This window comes from Podarcis raffonei, chromosome 1 (assembly GCF_027172205.1).
Source record: "Podarcis raffonei isolate rPodRaf1 chromosome 1, rPodRaf1.pri, whole genome shotgun sequence".
In the NCBI taxonomy this organism is placed as follows: domain Eukaryota; kingdom Metazoa; phylum Chordata; class Lepidosauria; order Squamata; family Lacertidae; genus Podarcis; species Podarcis raffonei.
Genome location: NC_070602.1, coordinates 124763313 through 124787576, shown reverse-complemented (window position 1 = coordinate 124787576; position 24264 = coordinate 124763313). Strand labels below are relative to the sequence as shown.

The window sequence follows — 24264 nt, the reverse complement described above, 5'->3', positions numbered from 1 at the left end:
AAAATGAGAACACAAAATACATAATAAAACAGAAATTAATAAATCCCCTCCCACATAAATAAAACAGGAATAACTAAAAACATGGGAGGGGGCAAGCATTAAAAAACAACTGAATATTAATGGAATTAAAAGTAAGTGTATGTGTGTGTACACTCATGTACATTTAAATAAAATATTAAAAACACAGATTACTAGAAAAACAGTTGGGCACTTTCATTAAAAGCAATCAGTTGCCAAAAGTCTGTTGGAATAAGAAGGTATCACTTGCTGACAGAAAGAAAACAAGGGAGCTGGTGTCATTTCTCTAGGGGGGTTCCATTATATCTTTATAATGAAAATACTTGATTAAAAAACCTAAACAAATCTCAACTACATTCTTCCAAACATGAGGCACATCAATTAAAAGAGCTGATTTTTTTATTTGCACAAATGTTTAAATTTTACAATGTTGTACAAGAGGTAGACTTAGAGAACACTTATTTTAAAAACCAATTTGGAGTTTCAAAATCACTGATATCATGAGGGAGGCTTAAGAATTGGCAGAGTCTCTATTTCTGCTTACACTTCCAACTACATTTGAAATACAAGTTATTAGTTCTTCATTTGTATGAAACATTCGTGTAAGTACATTATATCATAAGGGAACCTACCCAACCCAACAAATTAAATTGGGAGTACACATTTAACTGGAATTGGTCATGATATGAAACAATGAACTTCTGAAATCTATAATTACTTCCAAGTAATGCAACTCAGTAACAACTGGTAAACAAATTTATATACTTGTTCAGCTAGATTTATAAATTAAGCAGTACAATACAAACATGGTTTACGAGTGCCGGCAGCTGTGACTATGGAGCAGCACAAATTTGTAAAGACATTTTGCAAACTTTTCAATGAGTTATTTATGCTGCTGAAACTAATGATTTAAATATGCATTTTAATTCCTGATTTAATTCTTTAAAGACAAATTGGCACTAAAATTGTTGTAATATTTTGAATGTCAATGTGCTCTCAATTCTGTGAAAATATGGCTACCAAATTGCAGATTATTAAAAGGGAAGAAATGTGCTACAAAGAAATTCTTTTATTCTTTTAAGTTTCCTGTTCCATGTGTCTCCTTGCATTAGCAAAACTAGATATTTATAGAGTAATTTTAGAATATTCCTAAGAAAAAAGTAAACTTTGACACTGTCCTACCATTTAAAAAACTATTGACATTTTAAAATAAACATAATTATAAGTTATGCAAAAAACCCACAACCCTATACAATGCAAAAATACATTTTAAATATAAAAAGTATTAAACAGAAATACAAATAGATAATACTAAGCCATCATAGCAATTGTATTTGAAGAGGGTCTCTGTGCTATGAAGACACTTTGGCTTCTTTATCTGGTGGGGGATATTCTTCTACTTCAGCATTAAACATCAGTTCTGCAAGAAAAGACAAAACAGTAGGGAACATTAGAATACAGTTGAAAACATACAATTTTCGTCAGCATCAAACTCTGAATGCCCCTTACGTGTCTTAACATTTTATATATATATGTTTTTTTAACATATCATTTTCAACAGTAATTAAACATACTTTTACGTCTTATTCAAATTTTTTACTTCTATCAATCCTGTCTGAAAATTTTCCAATCTAATCTCTCAGTATGCATTCCCTATTACATTTCAAACTCATAACCAATATCTCTATCTTTTTCTACTTTGTAACACTTCGTATATTTCTCCTTACAAAACTTCTTGTAGTCCTACTAGCGTAATTTGTTGATTACAGTTGCTCTTCAAATAATTCATATACTTCTTCCAATCTTCTGTAAATCTCTGGTCCCGCAGGTTTCGAATCCTTCCTGTCATTTTGTCCAATTCTGCATAGTCCATTAATTTCGTCTGCAGTTCTTCCTTCATCAGAATTTCTTCTTGTTTCCATTTCTGGGCTAACAATACTCTTGCCGCAGTCTTAGCATTTGCTCTAAATCTCTAGCCTACAGGCCTATCTAACTAGGGCCAGCAAAGGTCATTGTGATTTTTACCCCAAACCAGACTGACCCACCCCACACCGTGACATCGGGTATGGGGCAGGTAACTAACAGATGCAACGTGATAAACAGGAGCTTAAAGTGTGCTTCTGATTGATCACTGGCATGAGGGCTCACAACAGCGATCAGATGATCGGCATCAACAGCAACCCCCTTTTGAAGTTGCCCATTTGTAGGCATGGTTTGGATTCAAACCACCTGCAAACAGATTTGAATCCAAGCTGTGCCTGCAAATGGATAAAGTGGGGATTGCTGTCAGCACCAATCCATGCTGTCTTTTGAAGTTGGATTCTAAAATTAAAAATCTGCCTAAAATGTATAATTTATTGTTGGAGTGGCATACAAAGGATGAACAAGTTAAATCAGTGATGATAGATTGGGCAAGAGATGTAGGACACAACATAATGTTTGAGGATTGGGGAAGATTGTGGAAGAAAGGGGTTAAGTTCACTGCATGTACAATGTTAAAGGAAAACATAATGAAAGTGATGTATAGATGGTATCTAACCCCTGTTAAATTAGCAAAGATTTATCATACCTGTGATAATCTATGTTGGAAATGTAAAGAAAAAGAAGGTACCTTCTATCATATGTGGTGGACCTGCCCCGAGGTGAAAGACTTCTGGGAGAAGATTTATAATGAATTGAAAAAAATGTTGAAATATACATTTATTAAGAAACCAGAGGCCTTTCTTCTTGGAATAACAGGTTTAGAATTGCCCAAGAAAGATGTCAAATTATTTTTGTATGCCACAACTGCTGCTGCTCAAATTTTATTAGCTAAGAATTGGAAAACACAAGAAATACCAACAGTGGAAGATTGGCAGATGAAGATGATGGACTGTTCGGAACTAGCCGACCTGACTGGAAGAGTCCGTGATCAGAAGGAGGAGGATTACCAGGAAAAATGGACGAAAGTTAAATATTTTTTAGTTAAATATGTTAAGTTAAATTAATTGGAAAAGCTTGCAAATACCAGATAGGCTTAGGATTTAAATATGTAATGTGATAAATTAATATGTTGAAATTTAGATTGGGAAAGAAAGATGTTAAGTGACTAAGTTGATTTTATGAGAATATAGGTTTTGGAAAACCGTTAAAGTGATATAAACTGAAATTCAACCAAGGGGATACGAGGAAGTCGCTTAACAGTGTTAATAAGATTAGTTTTAATAAGGCTAGGATTTATGTTTGTTTGTTTATTTGTTTGTGTGTTTAAAAATTTGTGGAAAACTAATAAAAATTTGTGGGGGGGGGGAATGAAATTGTCACCTAAAATAACTGACCAATACCTCAATTGAAGTGGCCTGCAGGGAGTTCAAGATCAGGACCCCTGATCTAATATGGTACTCTCAATGTGGTACTGTACAGCGTTCCAGCTGTTTCTTTTCCAACCACCCTGCTCTCTCTTCTTTCCCCCAAACCATCACAATAATCTTTCCATTTCTCCTGCGTTCTGCTACCTCCAAACTGCAGTTGTTCCTTTCCTTGGAGCTTGCCGTCTACAGTACTACCCTGAATTTCCCTGGATCTTAAACAGGTCTGGGAAAGAAAGGGCAATTTGCCCAAGAAGAAATCTACGGTGGAGATTTTGCAGTTTATGAATCACAATGGAGCTGTCTTTTACCTTCACTGTGATCTAACTGGGGCCGGTAGGATAAGAAGAGCCAGGAGATCCCAACGAGAAGAGCTATCACAAGATTCACCACAATCCAGGGCTGAAGAATTTGTTCCTCTGCACCCGAGGTCCTGGGGGGGGAGAGGGGAGAGACAAGTACTTATGGCGAAACTACATTAGCATCGGTTCTGCTTGTTTAACATTATAAATGTAATGTGTGAAATTCCCTTTGAGCAAAAAGGTGAGTTATAAATCTATAGAAATCAAATCGGTTTGCATTCTATCTTTAAGCACCTACTTACCTATCAAGTGACGGGTACGATATAAATTAAGTGAAGTGTTATATGCTACAAAATAGGTGTTGCTCAGAGACAAATTAGACATGAAGGCAGCAGTTCCATGTACAGAGAAATGAGGGTGAGGCGGTACAATGGCGACTGGAAAAGGGGATCCGCTGTGCCCACTACATTTCTCCTTGCAGCCCCTTTCCCCAAGCCTTTTTATCCACTGACGTCACTTCCAGTATCCTGGATGGAGCTCAGCTGAGGAGTGCCCAGCAAGAGAAGTTCGCAAACGGAAGCTGTGGGTAACAGAAGGGCTCTGCATTCCTCAACCACATTTTACTGCTAAAATTGGATCCCGCCTCCCACTTTCTCCTACAGTAAGCTCAAAACTTATGTGAATTTTAAAATTATTATTATTATTAGCCCCAGCCACTCTGGGTGGCTTCCAACACAAATTTGTGTACTGCCCTTCGTCTGAAGATCACAGGACAATTCACAGCATAAAAACTTGTGCACATTCAGCTTTGCGCGTGTGACAAGAAAAGGGGGGCAGAGTTCTGGGGAAAACGACTTTAGCAATCCTACCCACCAATGAATCCTGAATGTTACCCCCCACGTAAGTTGCGGGCTTACTGTATTACATATGGAACCAATTCTATCATGTCTAGTCTGCTTCGCTGATGGCTTGGGCTTTATAAGAACACAATCTTCTAGTACTTCGGCAATCCATCTCTAGGCCACCATGGTTCACTGGCCAAAATTAATTAGGAAACATTTACTATGGGGAAACATTGATCACCATGTTGGCGTTAATACTGTACTAAAAGTCCTTGTTAATAGCCACATGTTTCTGGCAATCTAGAAGAGGGTTGCAAGATCTACTCACTGACCCCTTACTACAACCTGGAATACTGCTGCTACATCAACTTTTGTCCTGGTGTTGGACAGAGATTTAAACTGGTTCCAATTTTGAATTACATTATCACAAGCTTATCTATCACCTGATTATTAACCATAATTTGGGTTTCGACAGGTGTAAACCGCTGGCATCTTACACAAGAATATTTTTTATAAATCTAGAGGACCGACATCTGCACAAACCCTTCAGGCTATACAAACTATCAAGCTTCCATGTGTTTCAATAAATGAGCAAACAGAGTCACAGAAGCAACATTATGGGGGGATTCAACAATTAACTACCAGATTCACAACTTTTGGTGCAGCAATGCATTGTCTAACACCTTCATTTCCTAGTAAAATAACCAGCAGAGCAAATCAACTGATTATTGTATTATATCAGACGCCATATTATGAAGATTTTTGTGCTGCTCAATACAAAAGTCAAAGCAGTTGATCTTTTAGAAGAAAAAACCCACAATTCCTACCAGAGGCTACCATTCTCCGAAGGTGGTGTGTACAGGTGAATTCTGTCACTCGTCATTTGCTGGCTCAGAGACAAGATGAGAGCAGCAAAGTACACTGAGAAAAATGAATGAAATAAGTAACATTTGCTGTTTTTTCAAAGCCATATTATTGTGAAATTCACCACTGTCTTCAAAGTCCTGCGTTTATTATGTAGGTCTCCCTCTTCAGCACCACAAAAACCAGTCATTATTTCCTGTCTGCTATCCACCCACCAAGGTCACACACACACACACACACACACACACACACACACACACACTGAATTCAGATCAAGGAAATGGATTGTTTCAAGAGCAATTCACCACCCTAATTTACTGACTTTTATAGAAAACACAACAGTATTTCTCTCTCATATATCTCACTTTTCTATGGAAATCTACTCAAATATTTCAAAACAAAGGACATGAAGGAAATCCTGCTTAAAGGCAGTAATGAAGTTGTAATAAAGACACATACCACTAGTAGTTTTGCAAGGCAAACGGTGACGTCTTACTTACTGAAAGAGGCAATTGCTGCTGGGTCCAAGGTAAGGAAGCCTCGTACAGCTACTGATGCTTTCGCCAAGTCAATCCTGGATATGAAATGGGTTCGTTTAAAACTGAGCACAACGTGACATCAAGCGAATCAATGCGGTGTATTTTACTCTGATATGTAGCAATCCAGTCCCCAAGGAAGTCAAAGACGAAACACCATTGATTTAAAAGGAACCGGGTTGCACCCTTAAGTCCCAATCTTAGGGACTGTTGTTCCAGTAAACAAGTGGCATACCGTATTTTTCGCTCTATAGGATGCACTTTTCCCCCTCCAAAAATTAAGGGGAAATGTGTGTGCGTCCTATGGAGCGAATGCAGGCTCCTTGGCTTCAGCGATAGCAACACGAAGGCTCCGAAGCACAGAGGGAGCGCTCCCTCCGCGCTCCGAAGGCTTCGCGTTGCTTTCGCTGAAGCCTGGAGAGTGAGAGGGGTCGGTGCACACTGACCCCTCTCACTCTCCAGGCTTCAGGGATAGCTGCCTGAAGCCTTCGGAGCGCAGCGCGAGTTCCCGCTGTGCTCCGGAGGCTTCAGGTTCCTTTTGCTGAAGCCAGGAGAGTCTTGCTCTCCCGGCTTCAGCAAAAGGAACCCGAAGCCTCCGAAGCGCAGTGGGACCTCCCGCTGCGCTCCAAAGGCTTCAGGGATAGCTAGAGGCTTCGGGTTCCTTTTGCTGAAGCCGGGAGAGCAAGACTCTCCTGGCTTCAGCAGAGAGGGAGAGCTGCTCAGCGCCCCTTCAGCCAAGCGGGAGGAGAAATGGAAGAGGCTCTGTTTCTCCTCCCGCTTCGCTGAAGGGGCTCTGAGCAGAGAGGGGGAGATTTTTTCTCTCTTGTTCTCCCCCTCTAAAACAAGGTGCATCCTATGGTCGGGTGCATCCTATAGAGCGAAAAATACAGTAATTACTACTTCAACAGTGCATAGTCATACTCTAGCCAGAAGTTAGGCCATCACTGTCCAGACAGGGGCGCAGCCAGGCCACCAGCTAAAGGTGATGGTGGGCAAGAATTGCTGCAAGGGTAGAGAAATGCATGAAAATTGTACCTGTCAAAAGCTGAAACTGTGCTAATTGTGAGCAGAAGGTAAAGGAGACACTGAGCAGGATAAGCCAACGTCTTGTATTGCTGCAGCAAGTTGGAGACAGTCGACAGCTGGTTTCCTGCCAGAACATAAATCACTATGATGTTCCAGACAGCATAGCCAGCAAGGAAGCCGTGAGTAAATAGTCCAATCACCCTAGATGAATGAAATCACAATAAAATAAAAGTTTAAGCCCACACAAATTCCAAGAGTTAAAACAGGGTCTAACAGGTTTGAAAAGGGGAAAATTGCCTTTTATTACTTCACTTTCTAAAGTAAGCATCTTTTCTCAGCTTGGTTTAACAATGCAGTCAACCACAAAAAAACACCAGCTTTTGCTCCTAAGTTTTAAGTTTCTTAATATATTTTTATAGCAACAACCCAAAATAAAAGTTTGTAGTTGATCATCATCGTGTGTGACAATTGGTCCAGTTGGAATAACAAGGAATAATTTATTGGTAGAGACCAATACTGCTTAATGCTCCTACAGTTCACTGAAGGAATTCACATGAAGTGTACAAATGAACTGTTGTGTATAGCTGGACCCATCTCGGTTTCGCTGTTTGTATACTTAGCACTCATGTTGCCTCAAGCATGAATCATTCTCTGTTTGATACATTATTGAAAAAATCCCCTACTATGGGAAATTCTCTGAAGGTCACGTTAGTTGGTGTTACCTTGTATATATTGTAAGCCACTTGATTCTGAATGAAGATACAATTTAGTGGCTATATAAAGTGTTGTAATCAAATGATTAGCCTGTCGTGTTGTTTTTAGGTTGCTATACTTTAAACGACAGCCAAGTGAGACAAATCTCATACCTAAAACCACGATGGACGGAGAGTGCCACATCCTTGGTTGTCCAAGAAGCCTTCATCTCCATGAATACATCAAAGTTTTCAGTGGTTTTAATTAAATCTTTGCGGTCAGCTGCCTGGAAACGCCCTTTGGAAAGAAAGTGAAGTTTAAGTAACTGTAAAGGTAATCACCGCTAGTGCTACATTTTTTCACCAATTCACAGTAGTGTCGCAGTTTTTTTTGGAACGAGACCCTGCACTGGAACAGCCTTAACTTCTTTCCTTACTACACCAAGGTGTAATCTTTTGCTCGCTTAGTAAAGGTAAAGGTAAAGGTACCCCTGCCCGTACGGGCCAGTCTTGACAGACTCTAGGGTTGTGCGCCCATCTCACTCAAGAGGCCGGGGGCCAGCGCTGTCCGGAGACACTTCCGGGTCACGTGGCCAGCGTGACATCGCTGCTCTGGCGAGCCAGAGCCGCACACGGAAACGCCGTTTACCTTCCCGCTAGTAAGCGGTCCCTATTTATCTACTTGCACCCGGGGGTGCTTTCAAACTGCTAGGTTGGCAGGCGCTGGGATCGAGCAACGGGAGCGCACCCCGCCGCGGGGATTCGAACCTCCGACCTTTCGATCGGCAAGCCCTAGGCGCTGAGGCTTTTACCCACAGCGCCACCCGCTTACTTGAATGTAAATCCATTGCACTAAGTAAACACACATAGGGTGGCACTGTGAGGCTTTTTAAACCTTTTATGTTTTGTTTACAGTGGTACCTCGGGTTACAGATGCTTCAGGTTACAGACTCCACTAACCAAGAAATAGTACCTCGGGTTAAGAACTTTGCTTCAGGATGAGAACAGAAATTGTGCACGGGTTAAACCACAGAGCCTAGGACTTGCCGATCAGAAGGTCGGCGGATCAAATCCCCGTGACGAGGTGAGCTCCCATTGCTCGGTCCCTGCTTCTGCCAACCTAGCAGTTCGAAAGCACGTCAAAGTGCAAGTAGATCAATAGGTACTGCTCCGGCGGGAAGGTAAACTGCGTTTCCGTGCACTGCTCTGGTTCGCCAGAAGCGGCTTAGTCATGCTGGCCACATGACCCAGAAGCTGCACTCCGGCTCCCTCGGCCAATAAAGCGAGATGAGCGCTGCAACCCCAGTCGGTCACGACTGGACTTAATGGTCAGGGATCCCTTTACCTTTACCTAAAGGACGCCTGACAGTTAAGTCCAGTTGTGAACGACTCTGGGGTTGCGGCGCTCATCTTGCTTTACTGGCCGACAGAGCCGACGTTTGTCTGCAGACAGTTTTTCTGGGTCATGTGGCCAGCAGGACTAAGCCGCTTCTGGCGAACCAGAACAGTGCAAGGAAACGCCGTTTACCTTCCCGCCGGAGCGGGACCTATTTATCTACTTGCACTTTGACGTGCTTTCGAACTGCTAGGTTGGCAGGACCAGAGACCGAGCAACGGGAGCTCACCCCATTGCGGGGATTCGAACAACCGACCTTCCGATCGGCAAGCCCTAGGCTCTGTGGTTTAGACCACAGTGCCACCCGCGTCGACCTGCTTACAGTAATCTAATTAAATGGCTTCAGTAGCCATGGGTTATTCAAATTTGACAAACAAACTAAGTTCAAAACGAGCCAAGTTCGTATCATAGATTACAAAGCTGTTTTATTAAACTAGCCAGTTTGCTTTAACTAGGATCCCTGGTTAAGCCAAGAATTGTGGAAACGGAAAGGAATTGTGGCAGCTCTCCTTCCAGCTGTGCTGGAGGAGGAAGGGTATGTGAACCCAGCACCCTGCTTGGGATTATTGAGTCTCGCTCATTTACCGGTAGTTTCGCTTTATTGCAAAGAGCTTGAGGGGAACCAGCCTGAACTGCTTGCTCCTGAAGTACTGTCCTGCTTAACTGAAAGGCACATTCAGATGATCGCATTTTAGCTTAATAAGCCAAGATTTGATCCAGCTTTTTGGGAACACACATTACCCCTTCCCTTCTCCCTTCATGTGAGGAACAAACCAGGGAATTTACCATTGGCCATAATTTCCCATTTTGTCGGAACTAAGAACACGCCAGGACATTAAGCCAACTTCAGACTATGCGTGGATATCCTTTTGCAAAATATTTAACAGCGGTGTCCTATAGAGGAATCTATAGCTAATGGAAGATTTCCTGGTTGGTTTGCTTGCTCTGTCAAAATTCTTGTTAATATCTCTGCTTATTAAGCCAAGATTTAATCACCCAAACGTGGCCTAAGAGTGTGATCTCTCCTGCAGTGAAAATGATCTAAATTCATCATAAAAACATAGTCGGAAGCTGCTGAAGCCACTGCTTCTGCCAGGTTGCAAGATCAAATGAGCATAACACAAAATATCCTATCTTCAGCAAAAGCATGCATTAGAAAGCATAGCTTCTGATTTAAAAACTGTGTTATTGAAATACTAAGACTTTTTCGTATTAAGATTTTTATTAAAGTTTTTTCATATTACAGTAAGATATAAAAAATGAAAGTAAATAATTTTTTTAATGTAAATAAAAAAAGAAAAATGTTAATTTAAAAATTAATTTAAAAAAAACTATGTAAGACTTACGATTTTTTTCAACGAACACCTTGCTAATAGGCTGGCTAACACCAACTGGAACAGAAAACACAGAAAAAACGGGATGCTGCTCTGAGCTTTTTACTTGCTCATCTTCAATTATATCTTCTTCCTCCACACCCAATTCATTGGCACTTTCAGCGGGTCGAGTTTTCCTATAATTAAAAAGAAGAGAAAGAAAAATACGACAATTCTCCTTTTAGGCTAGTGACTAAGGCAGCAATTCTAAACACATTTATATGGGAGTAAGCCGCATTGAATTCCATGGGGTATGTATAGGATTGCCCTGCAAGGTCACATCAACAGCACATGTTTACTGATATTATCATCAACTATCATGGGATCTATGATCTGCATGGAAGGCCCTGGTAGTGGTGCCACCTGGGCCCCACTGTAAGGAAGTGTGGGGCAGAAATTTAATAAGCAACTATAATAGTATTTGAAGTGACGTGATCAGCATCAGGGCTAGCATCTGATCTGAAGCATTGGCCCTTTGACATCTCTGATCGGAAGCTTTTGGTGTCCTGTGTATCATCATCATCATCATCATTTCTTAAATTTTTACACTGCCCTATACCCGCAGGTCTCTCAGGGCACAATATAAAAACACAAAATACATAATAAAACAAGAACAAACCCAAAATACCCGAGTGTAGTGGTGATCTGCTACATTAGCACACAGAAAAAACCAACTTTCCTTATTTCAGCTTGTCCATTTTTCTCTACAGGTAAGATTTGTTCTGGGTTATTTGTGCCATTATCAGTTGATGGCGAAGGGCTATCTAATTCTCAGCTTAGTCAGTTCCTTGCAATTGCATGACCTGTTTTATGTTTTGCTAGGCCATAGTCTAAAGGGGTTGTTCAGCAGCGGAGGGGTAGAAAGTAAGTCAGACTGGAAGCTCTCACTTTACTCTTTTCCGTTGTTTACGAGTCACTGTTTCTTCAGCCGGTGGAGGGTCCACGCCATTTCCGTTCTGTTCCATGAAAGATGTCTCGGATTCTGAAGATTTTAAACAAAAAAACACCACAATCTGTATTGCAGGCCGCCATAACTTGATGCCCAGAGAAGGGCGAGACAAGGTAATGTACATCAAGGTAATGTACACTGTTCTCTTCTGCTCCCATTTCCTCCTCACAATAAACTTGTAAGAAAGCTTAGGCTGAGAGATATTTTCATGGCTGGGTCTTCCCGGTTCACATCTAACAATCTACCGTATTTTTCGCTCTATAAGACGCACCAGACCATAAGACACACCTAGTTTTTGGAGGAGGAAAACAAGAAAAAATAATATTCTGAATCTCAGAAGCCAGAACAGCAAGAGGGATCGCTGTGCAGTGATCCCTCTTGCTGTTCTGGCTTCTGGGATAGCTGTGCAGCCTGTATTCGCTCCATAAGACGCACACACTTTCCCCCTTACTTTTTGGGAGGGAAAAAGTGAGTCATATAGAGCAAAAAATACGGTAATCACTACGTCACATTCTCTCTCTAGATACAAATACTGTAAAAACAATTTATAATCCAATGCTAAAATAAAGTCATATTTACTTGATGTGTGCTTCATGATAAGATTCCCACTTTAGTACCATTTTGTTTTACCAGAGTCATGAGCGCAATAGGCACTCCCAGTATACCTGAAGGAGTGTCTCCACCCCCATCGTTCAGCACTGAGGTCCAGCACCAAGGGCCTTCTGGAGGTTCCCTCACTGCAAGAAGCGAGGTTACAGGGAACCAGGAAGGGCCGTCTCAGTAGTGGCGCCAGCCCTGTGGAATGCCCTCCCATCAGATGTACCCGACTCTTCCTCCAAGGAACTCAGAGCTGCATTTGAGCATCTCTGTTGGGAAACTGTGTACGTGCAGCTACTCAGAGTCAATTAAGGTTTGGCAGACAGCCAGAAGGCAATCTGAAGGAGTAAGTCTGCCTGGTGATAACAGAGACATGGAGACTGCTCCCTAATTGGTCAAGCTCTCTCAAAGGAGTGATAATTAATGGTCTACTAACTGGAATGTGTTAGTTCAGAGTTTGGAGTTCGTGAGTTCAGAGTTCTGTGTCTGTGTAGGAGTTGTGAGTCGTGTCAGAGAGAGCTAGCATAAGATCAGTGTTCTGTTCCTGTAAATAGTCCACTGCATATAACACCTAACTACAAGTTCCTGGTTTCTGCTTCGCCTATCCTGTCTGCAGCCAAGTCGCCAATGGCTTCCATGGATTCTGTGTGTACTCTGCTAGGTCTGGCTAAGGTCCTGCAACTAGTCGGAAAGTTGCGAAACACCAAATTGGTTTTACCAATAATCTCCACAGCCCCAAGACTGAAAAATGCTCAAAGCCATCCAAGCAAGCATTATGGCCGAGTTGGGATTTCAACTTGGGATTTTCTATGACCGGCCACAGAACCACAGTGACTTATATTCTCTGCCGGTTCCCCTATGCCACCTGCCATTCTCTCCTTCTGTCTTTTTCAGTTCTATTAGGTAAAGGTAAAGGGACCCCTGACCATTAGGGCCAGTCGTGGCCGACTCTGGGGTTGCGGCGCTCATCTCGCTTTACTGGCTGAGGGAGCCGGCGTACAGCTTCCGGGTCATGTGGCCAGCATGACTAAGCAAACCAGAGCAGCGCACGGAAATGCCATTTACCTTCCCGCCGGAGCGGTACCTATTTATCTACTTGCACTTTGACATGCTTTTGAACTGCTAGGTTGGCAGGAGCAGGGACCGAGCAACGGGAGCTCACCCCATCACGGGGATTCGAACCACCGACCTTCTGATCAGCAAGCCCTAGGCTCTTTGGTTTAACCCACAGTGCCACCCGCGTCCCTTTCAGTTCTATTAGCATCTTTTTTAAAAAAGAAATAATAGGTGTCAGGGACATTTTACACTACTACAGACATCTTAAGGAGATGGCAGTTCTCCACATACCTGTAGGCACCTTCTTTTTCTTCCGTTTCCTCTGAGGTGGCACATCCTGGGCTTCAGATGTCAGGGGCTCACTGCCTTCAGATGGCGGGCGGACAGCTTCTTGAACAACACCATCTAAAAAGCAGGATCAAAAAGTGACGTCAATCAACACCTTCAACACTTCCTTAATCTTCTTGTATTGACTGTAAGCATTTATCTTCTACCTATTGCATAATTATCTAAACAGTTCATGGGAACACTTACCACCTGCCTGGGTTTTTAACAGGTGTATGTAGACCTAAATATGTCCGTAACATTTTCTTAGGCTTACACATTTGATCAGGGTTTCCCAAACTTGGGTCTCCAGCCATTTTTGGACTACAGTTCCTGTTATGGTTCTGGACAGTCAAGAGTTAGCACTCCAGAAGCGTTCTGATTCACTGGGTGCATTGCCCACGTGACCCAGGCATTTTTCTTTGATCTGTGCTCTGCGGGGGCTGAGCTCTCTCTGGAGAGCAGTCTCTCTGAGAATGTGAGCAAGGTAGTTTCGTTTTTGTTAGAGACAGAAAGCTGCAAGCATGCAGCTAGATTCCGTAGGTTTTTCTTTTCTGTTTGTTATGCTTCTAAAGAAAGAGTGTTAGAATAGAAGCACTGGTGTTGAGCTGAGTTATTGAAGACACCACGTCGACACAGACAAGCCATTTTACGCTGTGTGTGAACTCTGCTATTATCCGGCAACTGAGAAGAGTGGCAGAGCGCAAGTGGAAGTGTGTGGGCGCCATTGGAGTTTGTCAGAGTAGCAATAAATCAAATTTATTGTAGGGCCGTTGCAGAAGGCTCGGTGGGTCAAAGGATTTACAACCCACAAACTTTAACAGTTCCCATCATCACTGACCACTGGTCCTGCTAGCTAAGGATGGTGGGAGTTGTAGTCCCAAAACAGCTGGAGACCCACGTTTGGGAAACCCTGCATTAGAGCTTGTAAGGGGGACTGAAGCAATTGATGTCTTGTGAATGGGATTAAGGGTGCACTGCAACTGTGGTGTGTGACTCCTACTAGAGCTGCCTGAGTTGAAATCCTAACAACGAGATTTGTGAGACCGGCAGAGGAAAACAGTTTTCGCAGGCGAGATTTTCACCCCAAACCAAGGGGGGCATAACTCTATATTGCATTGCAGCTACCTGTAACAGCCCAATGGATCTTTCTCCATTGCAAAAGTGCCCTTTGGAGAGGATACATTGCAGCACAGGGTGGAGGAGGAAGGACAGAGCATAGCATTTTCCCTGCCAACCATTTGCCCTCTGAAAATTAACAGGGCTTTTTTTTTGGGGGGGGGGTCTTCCTGCCAGTGGCCAAATGACACAGTATGCTGTAAACTAGCAGTGGGAAACCTGTTGCCTCTAGATGTTGCTAGACTCTATTTTTTCTCTTTTTTTTAAAAAAAATATTTTCCAAATTTATAACAAATACAACACACAAAGAAAAGGACATTACAATACTAAAAAGAAGAAAAAGACAAAAATATAAACAAATATTACTCTAAGACCCAATTTAATTATCATTAACTGACTTCCTCAAATCCCCCCTATCTGACTTTCATTGAATCACCTTGTGAGTTTTCCAATATCCTCTTTCTAGTAAGATTAACTCCTTCGAATAACTATCTTCCTCTCTTTTCATAATGTCCTGAATCCATAATATCTTGTAATACATTCTTACTCTAATCCTAAGCCATTTTGATCCTTTCAAGTAGCTACTATTATCTTCTATTACAATATTTGGCGAAATAGTCTTTCAATTTCCTCCAATCTTCTTGATATTCCTCTTCTTTCTGATCGCGGATTCTCCCAGTCAGGTCAGCCAGCTCCAAAAAGTCTAACATCTTCATCTGCCATTCTTCTACTGTTGATAATTCTAAAAACTTCCATTTGCCTCGGTTAGCATGGCTCATTATGGGAGTTGTGTTCCAGCAACACCTGAAGGGCCAAAGGTCTCCCACCTCACCATAAACTATGGCTTAGTCCAAACAGCCAATGCATGCTGCTGAATCTTTCTGACTGCACTCTTTGGCTTCAGACCATGGTTTGTGCTGGTTTGGAGGTTGCAGGAAGCCAAGTTTTAAGGTTTGTTGCTCCCGCTAGGGAAGGAGTGAAGTAGGAGCTATTCAAGAAACCAGAGGCCTTTCTCCTTGGAATAACAGGTTCTGAAAAAAGATGTAAAAGTATTTTTGTATGCCACAACTGCTGCACGGATCTTAATGGCCCCAAAATGGAAAACACAAGAATTACCAACTGTAGAAGAATGGCAGATGAAGATGATGGACTTTATGGAGCTGGCTGATCTCACTGGGAGAATCCGCAACCAGAAAGAAGAGGAATATCAAGAAGAGTGGAAGAAATTTAAAGACTATTTGAATAAGTATTCTAATATTAAAGATTTGTAAATACTTGAAAGAACTAATTAGGCCTAGGATTAAATTAGGATTAAACAAATAAATGAGAAATAGAATGATAAGAAAAGTTAGGAAATTTGATTATAACCAGAATATTGTTTTTTAAGGGAATAATGATATTAGAAACTGCTACTTTCAATTACAAGGAAATTTAGATGGAAGAGATTAGAGGAAGTCAAGTAATATGTTTATGAAGTTGGAGTTTAACTGATTAATTAAGTTTTATTGTATTTGTGTATGTGGTGGTATTTTTTGGGTATTATTTGTGCGGTTTGTAATATGTTATTTCTTTTTCTTTTCTTTTCTTATTGTTTTTTCTTTTTCTTTTTGTTTTGTTGAAGTTATGCGTTTCCATGAAATTCAATAAATATTATTGGGAAAAGAAAAAAAGAAGAAGTAGGAGCTATTCAGTAGCATGCACAAGCACGCTACCAGTTCTCAGTTATCCATGGTTTATGATTTTGACTGAATGTGGCTACTGTTTCACACTCATGTTTACCTAGGAAACAGACCCCATGGAGAGAAAAGCAGCAAAAGGAGAAAAAGAAGTGGCTGATAAGAGAAGGGTTTTAAGTACTCCCTTCTCTGTAGCAAAATATCCACAGCAGCGTAATGTTTGATTATATTCTTGGGAGGGAAAATAATTATGTACCAATTTAAAAATGAAGCCAATCAGAAGCACGTTTGATGGAAAGTCCACAAAGCCACTCTGAAGAGGCTATTTTACAAACGTAATGTGCATTCTCATTTTGTATTTTTCTGTTGTGAACCGCCCTGCAATCTTTAGCCGAAGGATGGTATACAAATTTAAATAATAATAATAATAACAATGTGAATAAATTTAAAATCAGCATTTAGCTCTGGTCCGAGTAAAGTAATTTGTATGTTCGGAATATCATAACGCTCCATATAATCTGTCAAACTGCTGTCCAGCTCTATGTATTTCTACTCAGAAGAGTCCTGCTGAGCTTAACAGATCACAAAGACAGCTAACTTTTGCTCTTCTGCCACACTACGCTAGATTAGTTTCTATAATGAATTCCAAAACCAGCACAATACGGCAATTAAAAAGGCATCTTTTTAAAAGTATTAGTCTTATTGTGCAACGTATGAAGAATGAGTGAGGGGGGAAAGACTCAAAAGCAGGTGCAGTATGACTCACTGTCTAGTTCCAAGTGACCGAGATGCTCTGAAAGGACAAAAATAAGAGAAAGTGGGGGCGGGGGGTGGGGAGAACCCAGTTATTTCACAACTCTGCCAGGATATACTGTTCTACACAAAAATTAGAAGATTACAGGCAAGCTAGGTCAGTAGATATTAGACAGATTCCAAGTACAGTGGTACCTCAGGTTACATATGCTTCAGGTTACAGACGCCGCTAACCCAGAAATAGTACCTCGGGTTAAAAACTTTGCTTCAGGATGAGAACAGAAATCGTGCTCTGGCGGCGCGGCAGCAGCGGGAGGCCCCATTAGCTAAAGTGGTGCTTCAGGTTAACAACAGTTTCAGGTTAAGAACGAACCTCCGGAACGAATTAAGTACTTAACCTGAGGTACCACTGTAGTGGACGCGGGTGGCGCTGTGGGTTAAACCACAAAGCCTACGACTTGCCGATCGGAAGGTCGGCGGTTCGAATCCCTGTGACGGGGTGAGCTCCCGTTGCTCGGTCCCTGCTCCTGCCAACCTAGCAGTTTGAAAGCACGTCAAAGTGCAAGTAGATAAATAGGTACCGCTCCAGCGGGAAGGTAAAAGGCGTTTCTGTGCGCTGCTCTGGTTCGCCAGAAGCGGCTTAGTCATGCTGGCCACATGACCCAGAAGCTGTACACCGGCTCCCTCAGCCAATAAAGCAAGATGAGTGCCGCAACCCCCGAGTCAGTCACGACTGGACCTAATGGTCAGGGGTCCCTTTACCTTTACCACTGTAGTACACAGCCACACAAGAGGTACTGTACCTCACAAGCCCTCAGCTAGAAATGTAACAACCAGAACTGGTGAGATCTAGGAGAACAGATCTGGATATAGCAGTCTTTACCCTATATTCATTTTATCCTTGGTATAAAAGGCCTGTAAGTCCCCAAGACCTGACTGCTTCCAGCTGGGCGATTCTAGCTTGCTCAGCAGTTTACATGATGCTGGAATTTTCTGTCAGGAACACCAAGGCCTGGTTTGCATTTAACATCAAGCCAAACTATGCCTTAGCATGAACATACAAGTGTGCTGATGCATATATAGTGGTACCTCGGGTTAAGAACTTAATTCGTTCTGGAGGTCCGTTCTTAACCTGAAACTGTTTTTAACCTGAAGCACCACTTTAGCTAATGGGGCCTGCTGCTGCTGCCGCGCCGCCGGAGCACGATTTCTGTTCTGATCTTGAAGCAAAGTTCTTAACCCGAGGTACTATTTCTGGGTTAGCGGAGTCTGTAACCTGAAGCGTATGTAACCTGAAGCGTCTGTAACCCGAGGTACCACTGTATAGAAAAGCTGATGGTTTGTTTTGATTCAGAACAAAACAAACCACAATCCTGGGTTTACGTACAACAATAAGCCAAATCATAGTTTAAATCCTGGTAGCACAGCAGGAACATGGGAAGAGCAAAGCACAAACAATTTTCTAAATATGCGCCAGCATGCTTGCTTGTTCAGGTTGAGCACTACTTGTGAACCGAGCCAAAGTCCATTGTTTCGCCAAGACTGAAGACCGCATCACACTCTCTGACGAAGACAGATTATTTTAGCTAGTCTAGGTTGCAATTGGTAAAATTAACCTGGTCTGTGAGGAGATACATGCTTGTTTTCACAGTGGAAGTAACTGGTTTAATTTAAAGATAATTCGGTTAGTACCATGTGCACTTCCTGCATACAAAAAGGCTCAAAAAGGAAACTGTAAATAAGTTGTGAAGCGCGCATACACACACACACACACTATACTCATTTTTTAGTACACACACACACACACACACACACACACACACACACACACGAGTATAGAAAGAATTGAATAGCTACACAAATAGAGTTGACTTGATGCATTACCTGAATCTGTATCTGCAGTCTGAGACCATGATTTGCTCTGGAATGACTCCCCTTGGCTGCTTTTACACATAATGCTTGCTTAACTGCGTTAATAAACCCGGAGCTGCATCTATCCATTGAATGGTGTCCGGCTGCATTTGTTTTTATTTATTTGCTATTATTTACACTCCACCCTTCCACCCAAAGGAGCCCAGGGTAGCAGATAGTAGATTCTTCAAGGTAGATAATTCATGAAGATGGGAGTTCCTACTAAATTTGCAGAGCTCAGATTAGCATAATCCAAGCTACTAGCCATGCATAAATTATGCTGCCTGTGAAAATGTATGCGCTGAAATGGCCAGTAGTCTATATGCTGTTCATCTAAAATCCACTGTAATGTTCTCAATCAAAACAGCCTCTTACCTAGTGAGCTTTTCCCCTTGGCCTTTTTCTTTTTTTGGCGACCAAGAGGAATTTCATCTGGAGTAAACAAAACAAAACAAAACAAAACAAAAACACCAAATAATTTGTTAGATATCTGAGACAAGGCACAATAATAGTTATACTTAGCATTTGTATAACATCATTTTGGGCGTTCAAAGGGGTTCAGATGCATTATCTAGCTGTAAACCATAAAGGTAAAGGCACCCCAACCATTAGGTCTAGTTGTGGCCGACTCTGGGGTTGTGGCGCTCATCTCGCTTTATTGGCTGAGGGAGCCAGCGTACAGCTTCCAGGTCATGTGGCCAGCATGACTAAGCCGCTTCTGGCAAAGTAGAGCAGCTCACAGAAACGCCGTTTACCTTCCTGCTGGAGCAGTACCTATTTATCTACTTGCACTGGCGTGCTTTCGAACTGCTAGGTAGGCAGGAGCTGGGACCGAACAACGGGAGCTCATCCCGTCACGGGGATTCGAACCGCCGACCTTCTGATCGGCAAGCCCTAGGCTCTGTGGTTTAACCCACAGCGCCACCTGCGTCCCTGCTGTAAACCTTATAACCATCCTAAAGATCATTTGGGCTAGAACATCCTATCCGTTTTTCTATTTTCTACTCCAGGAGATTCTTTTCTTTAAAAAAAAAACCTGCAACCATTTTAATTACTCAACAGTTCCTATAATTTCTGCAGCAGTCTTAAATTACTGTCCCACTGAACTCAGCATTAACACTATAGCAACATCTGTGGTTATTGCAGCACCGAATTCTGCACCCTCCAACCAGATGTCAGAAGGCAAAAGTTTTTTTAAAAAAAAATCTAGGCAAAACCTATCCAACTTATAACCACAGAGGATTTACATAATAAAGAGTTTTGTGCAAATAATCTAGCTGTTTAATAATAAATTAACTCACCTTGGTTTCCACTTCACAGCAAAGTAAGTTGTCAAAGAAGTTAGGAAGAAATATAAATATAAAAGAAAGAGAACTATTAACTTCAGAACAGATGGCAATCCAAAACTGCTTAAATTCTCCCACCTAACAGGTATGGCTGTAACATTTAGACAGCAAGAAGCTCATGGGCCTTTGGACTAGGGGGATTTCTAGTTTTCCTTGAGAGTTTTTATTTTTACAATCCAATTTCCCCAGCAGTTAATCATTTAATCTTACCTTGGCACTGGGGGGAGAACCCGCGGCGGACACTGAAATAAAAACATAAATATATTTATATTAAAAACAGCTGTTCTCTTAACACATATCCAGCACAATGTAACAGGTGAAGCAATATGTGATAGCTACAGCCAGGCCATCACACATTTACTGAGATGCAAGTATACATCATCGCTTTTAAAATCACTGCCTAGTAGTTTACTACTGTTGTTTATTAATTTCAATCTTGTCTTTCTATCACAAGAAACAACAAAGAACTTTATAGAATAATCAATACAAAATACAGAAGAAGCCAAAACTAAATACATGAATGAGACAGCAGCTAAGACACAATTTCCAAGCTGGAGCAAAAGTTACAGTAAATTCACAGCCGTAAACAGATTTACTCCAACAGACATCTATCTGGTGGGTCTTAAACCCAAGTAAGAGTGTCTAGGACATAAGTATCAATATACTAGAATACCCCACCTAGCCCCCTAAAATAATTTTCACTGCCTTTCTGTACTAGATGCCGTATCTAATCCAAATATGCACCATGTTTCGAAATACAATACAAATTATTATTTTTTACCAGGTTATAACGGAAGTTCTGTCTGTTAACCTGATAATCTCAGTGACACAGCTTAAGAATCAGATCTGTTATTACATTAACTGAACTGAAGCAAAGGAAAAAGGTTTTTTTTAAATCAGATAAAGTCTTTATCTCGCTAAATAGCCTAAGAATAACAACTCAAAATAAAACTCACCACTTGCTTCTTCCCCATGTCATTTAAAGTGAGATTTCATGCAGCAGACACAAAACAATCTCCTATACCAACAATGACCTGTGTTAATACTGTACTAAAAATATCCAACATCCAGGATTAGCTGGATGTGAAGCATTGCCCCACATGACTGAGGGCACGACAACGATTTCATTAAAGTTGTTTTGTTGCTGATGCTGAATAGCATCTTATTATTTCAAATTTAACAACCTGATCCCATCTCTCTAAAGTAACGTTCTGCAATGCTAATCTCAGCGTAATTTGTAGGAGTAAAAGTGGCAGAACTGGATTTAGGCCTCTTTCTCTCTGTTTGGCTCCAAGGGCTCTTTAATTCTGACATGAATTAACGGCATGCTTAGTTTCCATATTGAAAACCGAAAAACATGACTCATCTGCACTGAATTTACCAGCGCAGATTTATAAACAAGCACCTAGATCCTCAAATTACTCCAGTAGTGTAAGTGCAACTGAACTAAAGGGGCTTACAATAAGACTATTGGCACGGCTACTAAATGGATTTATAACAGTGTGCAGTACTCTTAACAGATAGAGGTGGGCATTAAGGTTTCAATTATTAGGTACACCTATTTGGATAGATTGATTTTCTTCTGAGTAAATATGCATAGGATTGGGCTGCAACTGACAAAAGGGGGGCATAAAATATGGTTGTTGCAAGATGTAGTAAGATAAACTGCAGGATAAATGAGGGTGAGGAAGAGGTGCTTTGAAAATGCGGACAAATTTCCCTCGGCTGTCACTATGATTTTAAGTACAGTGGCTGTGAAAACAGAAAAAGTGTGTATCACCCAGGCATCACTCTTAATTTTCCAAGAGGTCAAAAGGTATGGGACAGTGGCAAGAATCTGGACTGGAGTGGAGACACACAAGTTCAGATCACTTACTCAGCTGTGAAGCTCACTGGGTCACCTTAGGCCAGCCACAATCTCTCAGCCTAACCTATTTTACAGGGTTGTTTGGAGGGTAAAAACTGGATAAAACATGCTGACCACCTCAAACCCCCTTTGGAGGAAAAGGTGGGATATATATATATATATATATATATATATATATATATATATATATATGCAACCTATATATTAGACTTATAAACCACTTCACAACCAGAAATGACCAAAGCGGTGTCCAAAGGAATAAATTAAACAAAGCCGTTCTAGAGCAGCATCATTGGCCCACTTATGACCACGAAGGCTGGGGAGAAAAATGGAAGGGGAGAATTGTCCCTCAGAAAAATAAAACCACAAAACCGGAAGCTGACATTAAAGACACTTGTCAAGAAGCATGCTATCCCAGGGTCTTCTCTGAGTGAGTCTTCCAAGAATCTGGTTTAGGGATACGATATACAAAGGTTACCAGACATCCCCATTTCCCAGGGACAGTCCCCAGAATTACATATCAGTCCCCATACAAAATCCATTGAAGTTGAAAAGTGTCCCTGGATTCACTGAAAAAAATCTGGTAACCTCACAATATACTGTGGTACCTCTGGATGCGAACGGGATCCGTTCTGGAGCCCCATTCGCATCCAGAAGCGAACGCAACCCGCATCCGCGGATGTCGCCGCTTCTGCGCATGACATCATTTTGACCGCCTGTGCATGCACAAGCGGTGAAACCCGGAAGTAACACACTCCGTTATTACCAGGTGGCCGCAGCGCGCAACCCAAAAATACTTATCCCGAAGCTACTTCAACCCGAGGTATGACTGTACATGCATATCATATACAGTGGTACCTCTGGTTACGAACTTAATTCGTTCTGGAGGCCCATTCTTATCCTCAAACTGTTCTTAACATGAGGCGCCATTAGCGAAAGCGTGTCTCTTGCCTCTGGCACGCAATTCCTGCTCACATCCCGGGGCAAAGTTGGCAACCAGAAGGAACTACTTCCAGGTTAGCACAGCTCGTAACCCGACGCGGGCGCAACCAGAAGTGTTTGTATCCAGAGGTATCACTGTATGCACACACGGATGCATTGCAGGGGGTTGGTCTAAACCGCCAAGATCCCTTTCCAGCTCTACAATTCTGAATCTATGAACCGCAGAATCAAATGAGGACTTGCATGCATGGGTGTACAGTGGTACCTCGGGTTAAGTACTTCATTCTTTCCGGAGGTCCGTACTTAACCTGAAACTGTTCTTAACCTGAAGCACCACTTTAGCTAATGGGGCCTCCTGCTGCTGCTGCCGGAGCACGATTTCTGTTCTCATCCTGAAGCAACGTTCTTAACCTGAAGCACTTTTTCTGGGTTAGTGGAGTTTGTAACCTGAAGCGTATGTAACCCGAGATTAACATCTCGGCATGCAGCGACAGCTGCTGCCTCCCAGCGACGCCACACCCTCCAAAGAGCCTTTATATCACAGCCAGACGTTCACACAGCAAGATGACACGAGCCCAGTCTCAACCTGCAGGTTCCCCATTCCCAAAATAAAAATAACTTCCATTGAGTGGGTGGGGGGCGAGGACGACACAACCGGAGCAACTGTCCCCGGGGAAACAATGCAAAACACCACAAGTAAGAACAGATCGATCCCAAAACCGTCACAACGGAGCGCTGTCGAGAGACTAGTCCTCAAGGAACCGGTTTCGGATTATAAAGTGATTTAGATAAAGTCTTTTAGATTTAGATAAAGTGTCCTCCTGAGGAAAAGTCTTCAGATAGAGCCCCCCCGCCCCCGCCAGCCCTTCATCCTCCTGCTGAGGGAAGCGGGATTTCTCCCTCCTCCTCGCCCGCTTTTCCAGGGAGAGGGAAGGGAGCAGCTTCCCCGCCATTCGCTCCAGATTCGGGGCTTAAGCGAGAAGCGCGAAAAGGCTGAGGCAAAGCGAGAGGCGGGCGAGAGGCCCTGAGGGCGGGCTTCGCAGGCCCGGCGCCGCCGCCTCATCCGTCTCCCTCACCGGGCGGGAGGAGATCTCCATGGCGCGTCTGCACAGCGACAGGCCCTGAGGGCCGCGCCCGGTCGCCTAGACGCTGGGCCGGAGACGCCGAGGGAAGAGGCGGGATGGCGGCGGAGGAGGAGGGAGCCGTTTCCGGGCGGAGAAGGAGAAGGGAAGACGGAGCTCCGCCCGCCGCGGCCCCAAAGCCCCCCGAGGGGATGTGGCTCTGCTTTTTTTGCCTCGCCGAAGCAGCGTTCGCCTTTGCCTGCTTCT

At 42.4% G+C, this 24264-nt stretch overlaps 1 protein-coding gene across 5 annotated transcripts; it reads right to left on the bottom strand.

The window, feature by feature from the left end:
• Positions 1–296: 296 nt before the first annotated feature.
• On the bottom strand, positions 297–24048 carry TMEM237 (transmembrane protein 237). Of its 5 annotated transcripts, none has more exons than XM_053360868.1 (14): positions 24013–24048; positions 20338–20369; positions 20083–20093; positions 19157–19213; positions 16884–16910; positions 13290–13403; positions 11285–11378; positions 10370–10533; positions 7802–7925; positions 6945–7136; positions 5874–5947; positions 5337–5430; positions 3677–3798; positions 297–1438 (listed from the first exon to the last, which is right to left on the bottom strand). In XM_053360868.1, the coding sequence occupies exons 1-14, from the start codon at positions 24031–24033 to the stop codon at positions 1371–1373; spliced, it is 1194 nt and encodes a 397-aa protein (XP_053216843.1). In that variant the 5' UTR covers positions 24034–24048; the 3' UTR covers positions 297–1370. The 5 variants fall into 5 exon arrangements, with proteins under 5 accessions (XP_053216843.1, XP_053216852.1, XP_053216880.1 ...); XM_053360877.1 differs by lacking the exon at positions 24013–24048 and adding an exon at positions 21084–21361; XM_053360905.1 differs by lacking the exon at positions 6945–7136.
• Between the last annotated feature and the right edge of the window lie 216 nt (positions 24049–24264).

Bases quoted from the DNA above. Each gene is read 5' to 3' on its own strand.
- TMEM237 (XM_053360868.1), bottom strand. From the start codon at position 24,033: ATGGAGATCTCCTCCCGCCCG. The intron at 16,911-19,156 runs GTAAGAGGCTGT...TTGTCCTTTCAG, and splicing joins CAAGGGGAAAAGCTCACTAG to AGCATCTCGGTCACTTGGAA. The intron at 5,948-6,944 runs GTACAATTTTCA...TTTCATATCCAG, and splicing joins ACAGTTTCAGCTTTTGACAG to GATTGACTTGGCGAAAGCAT.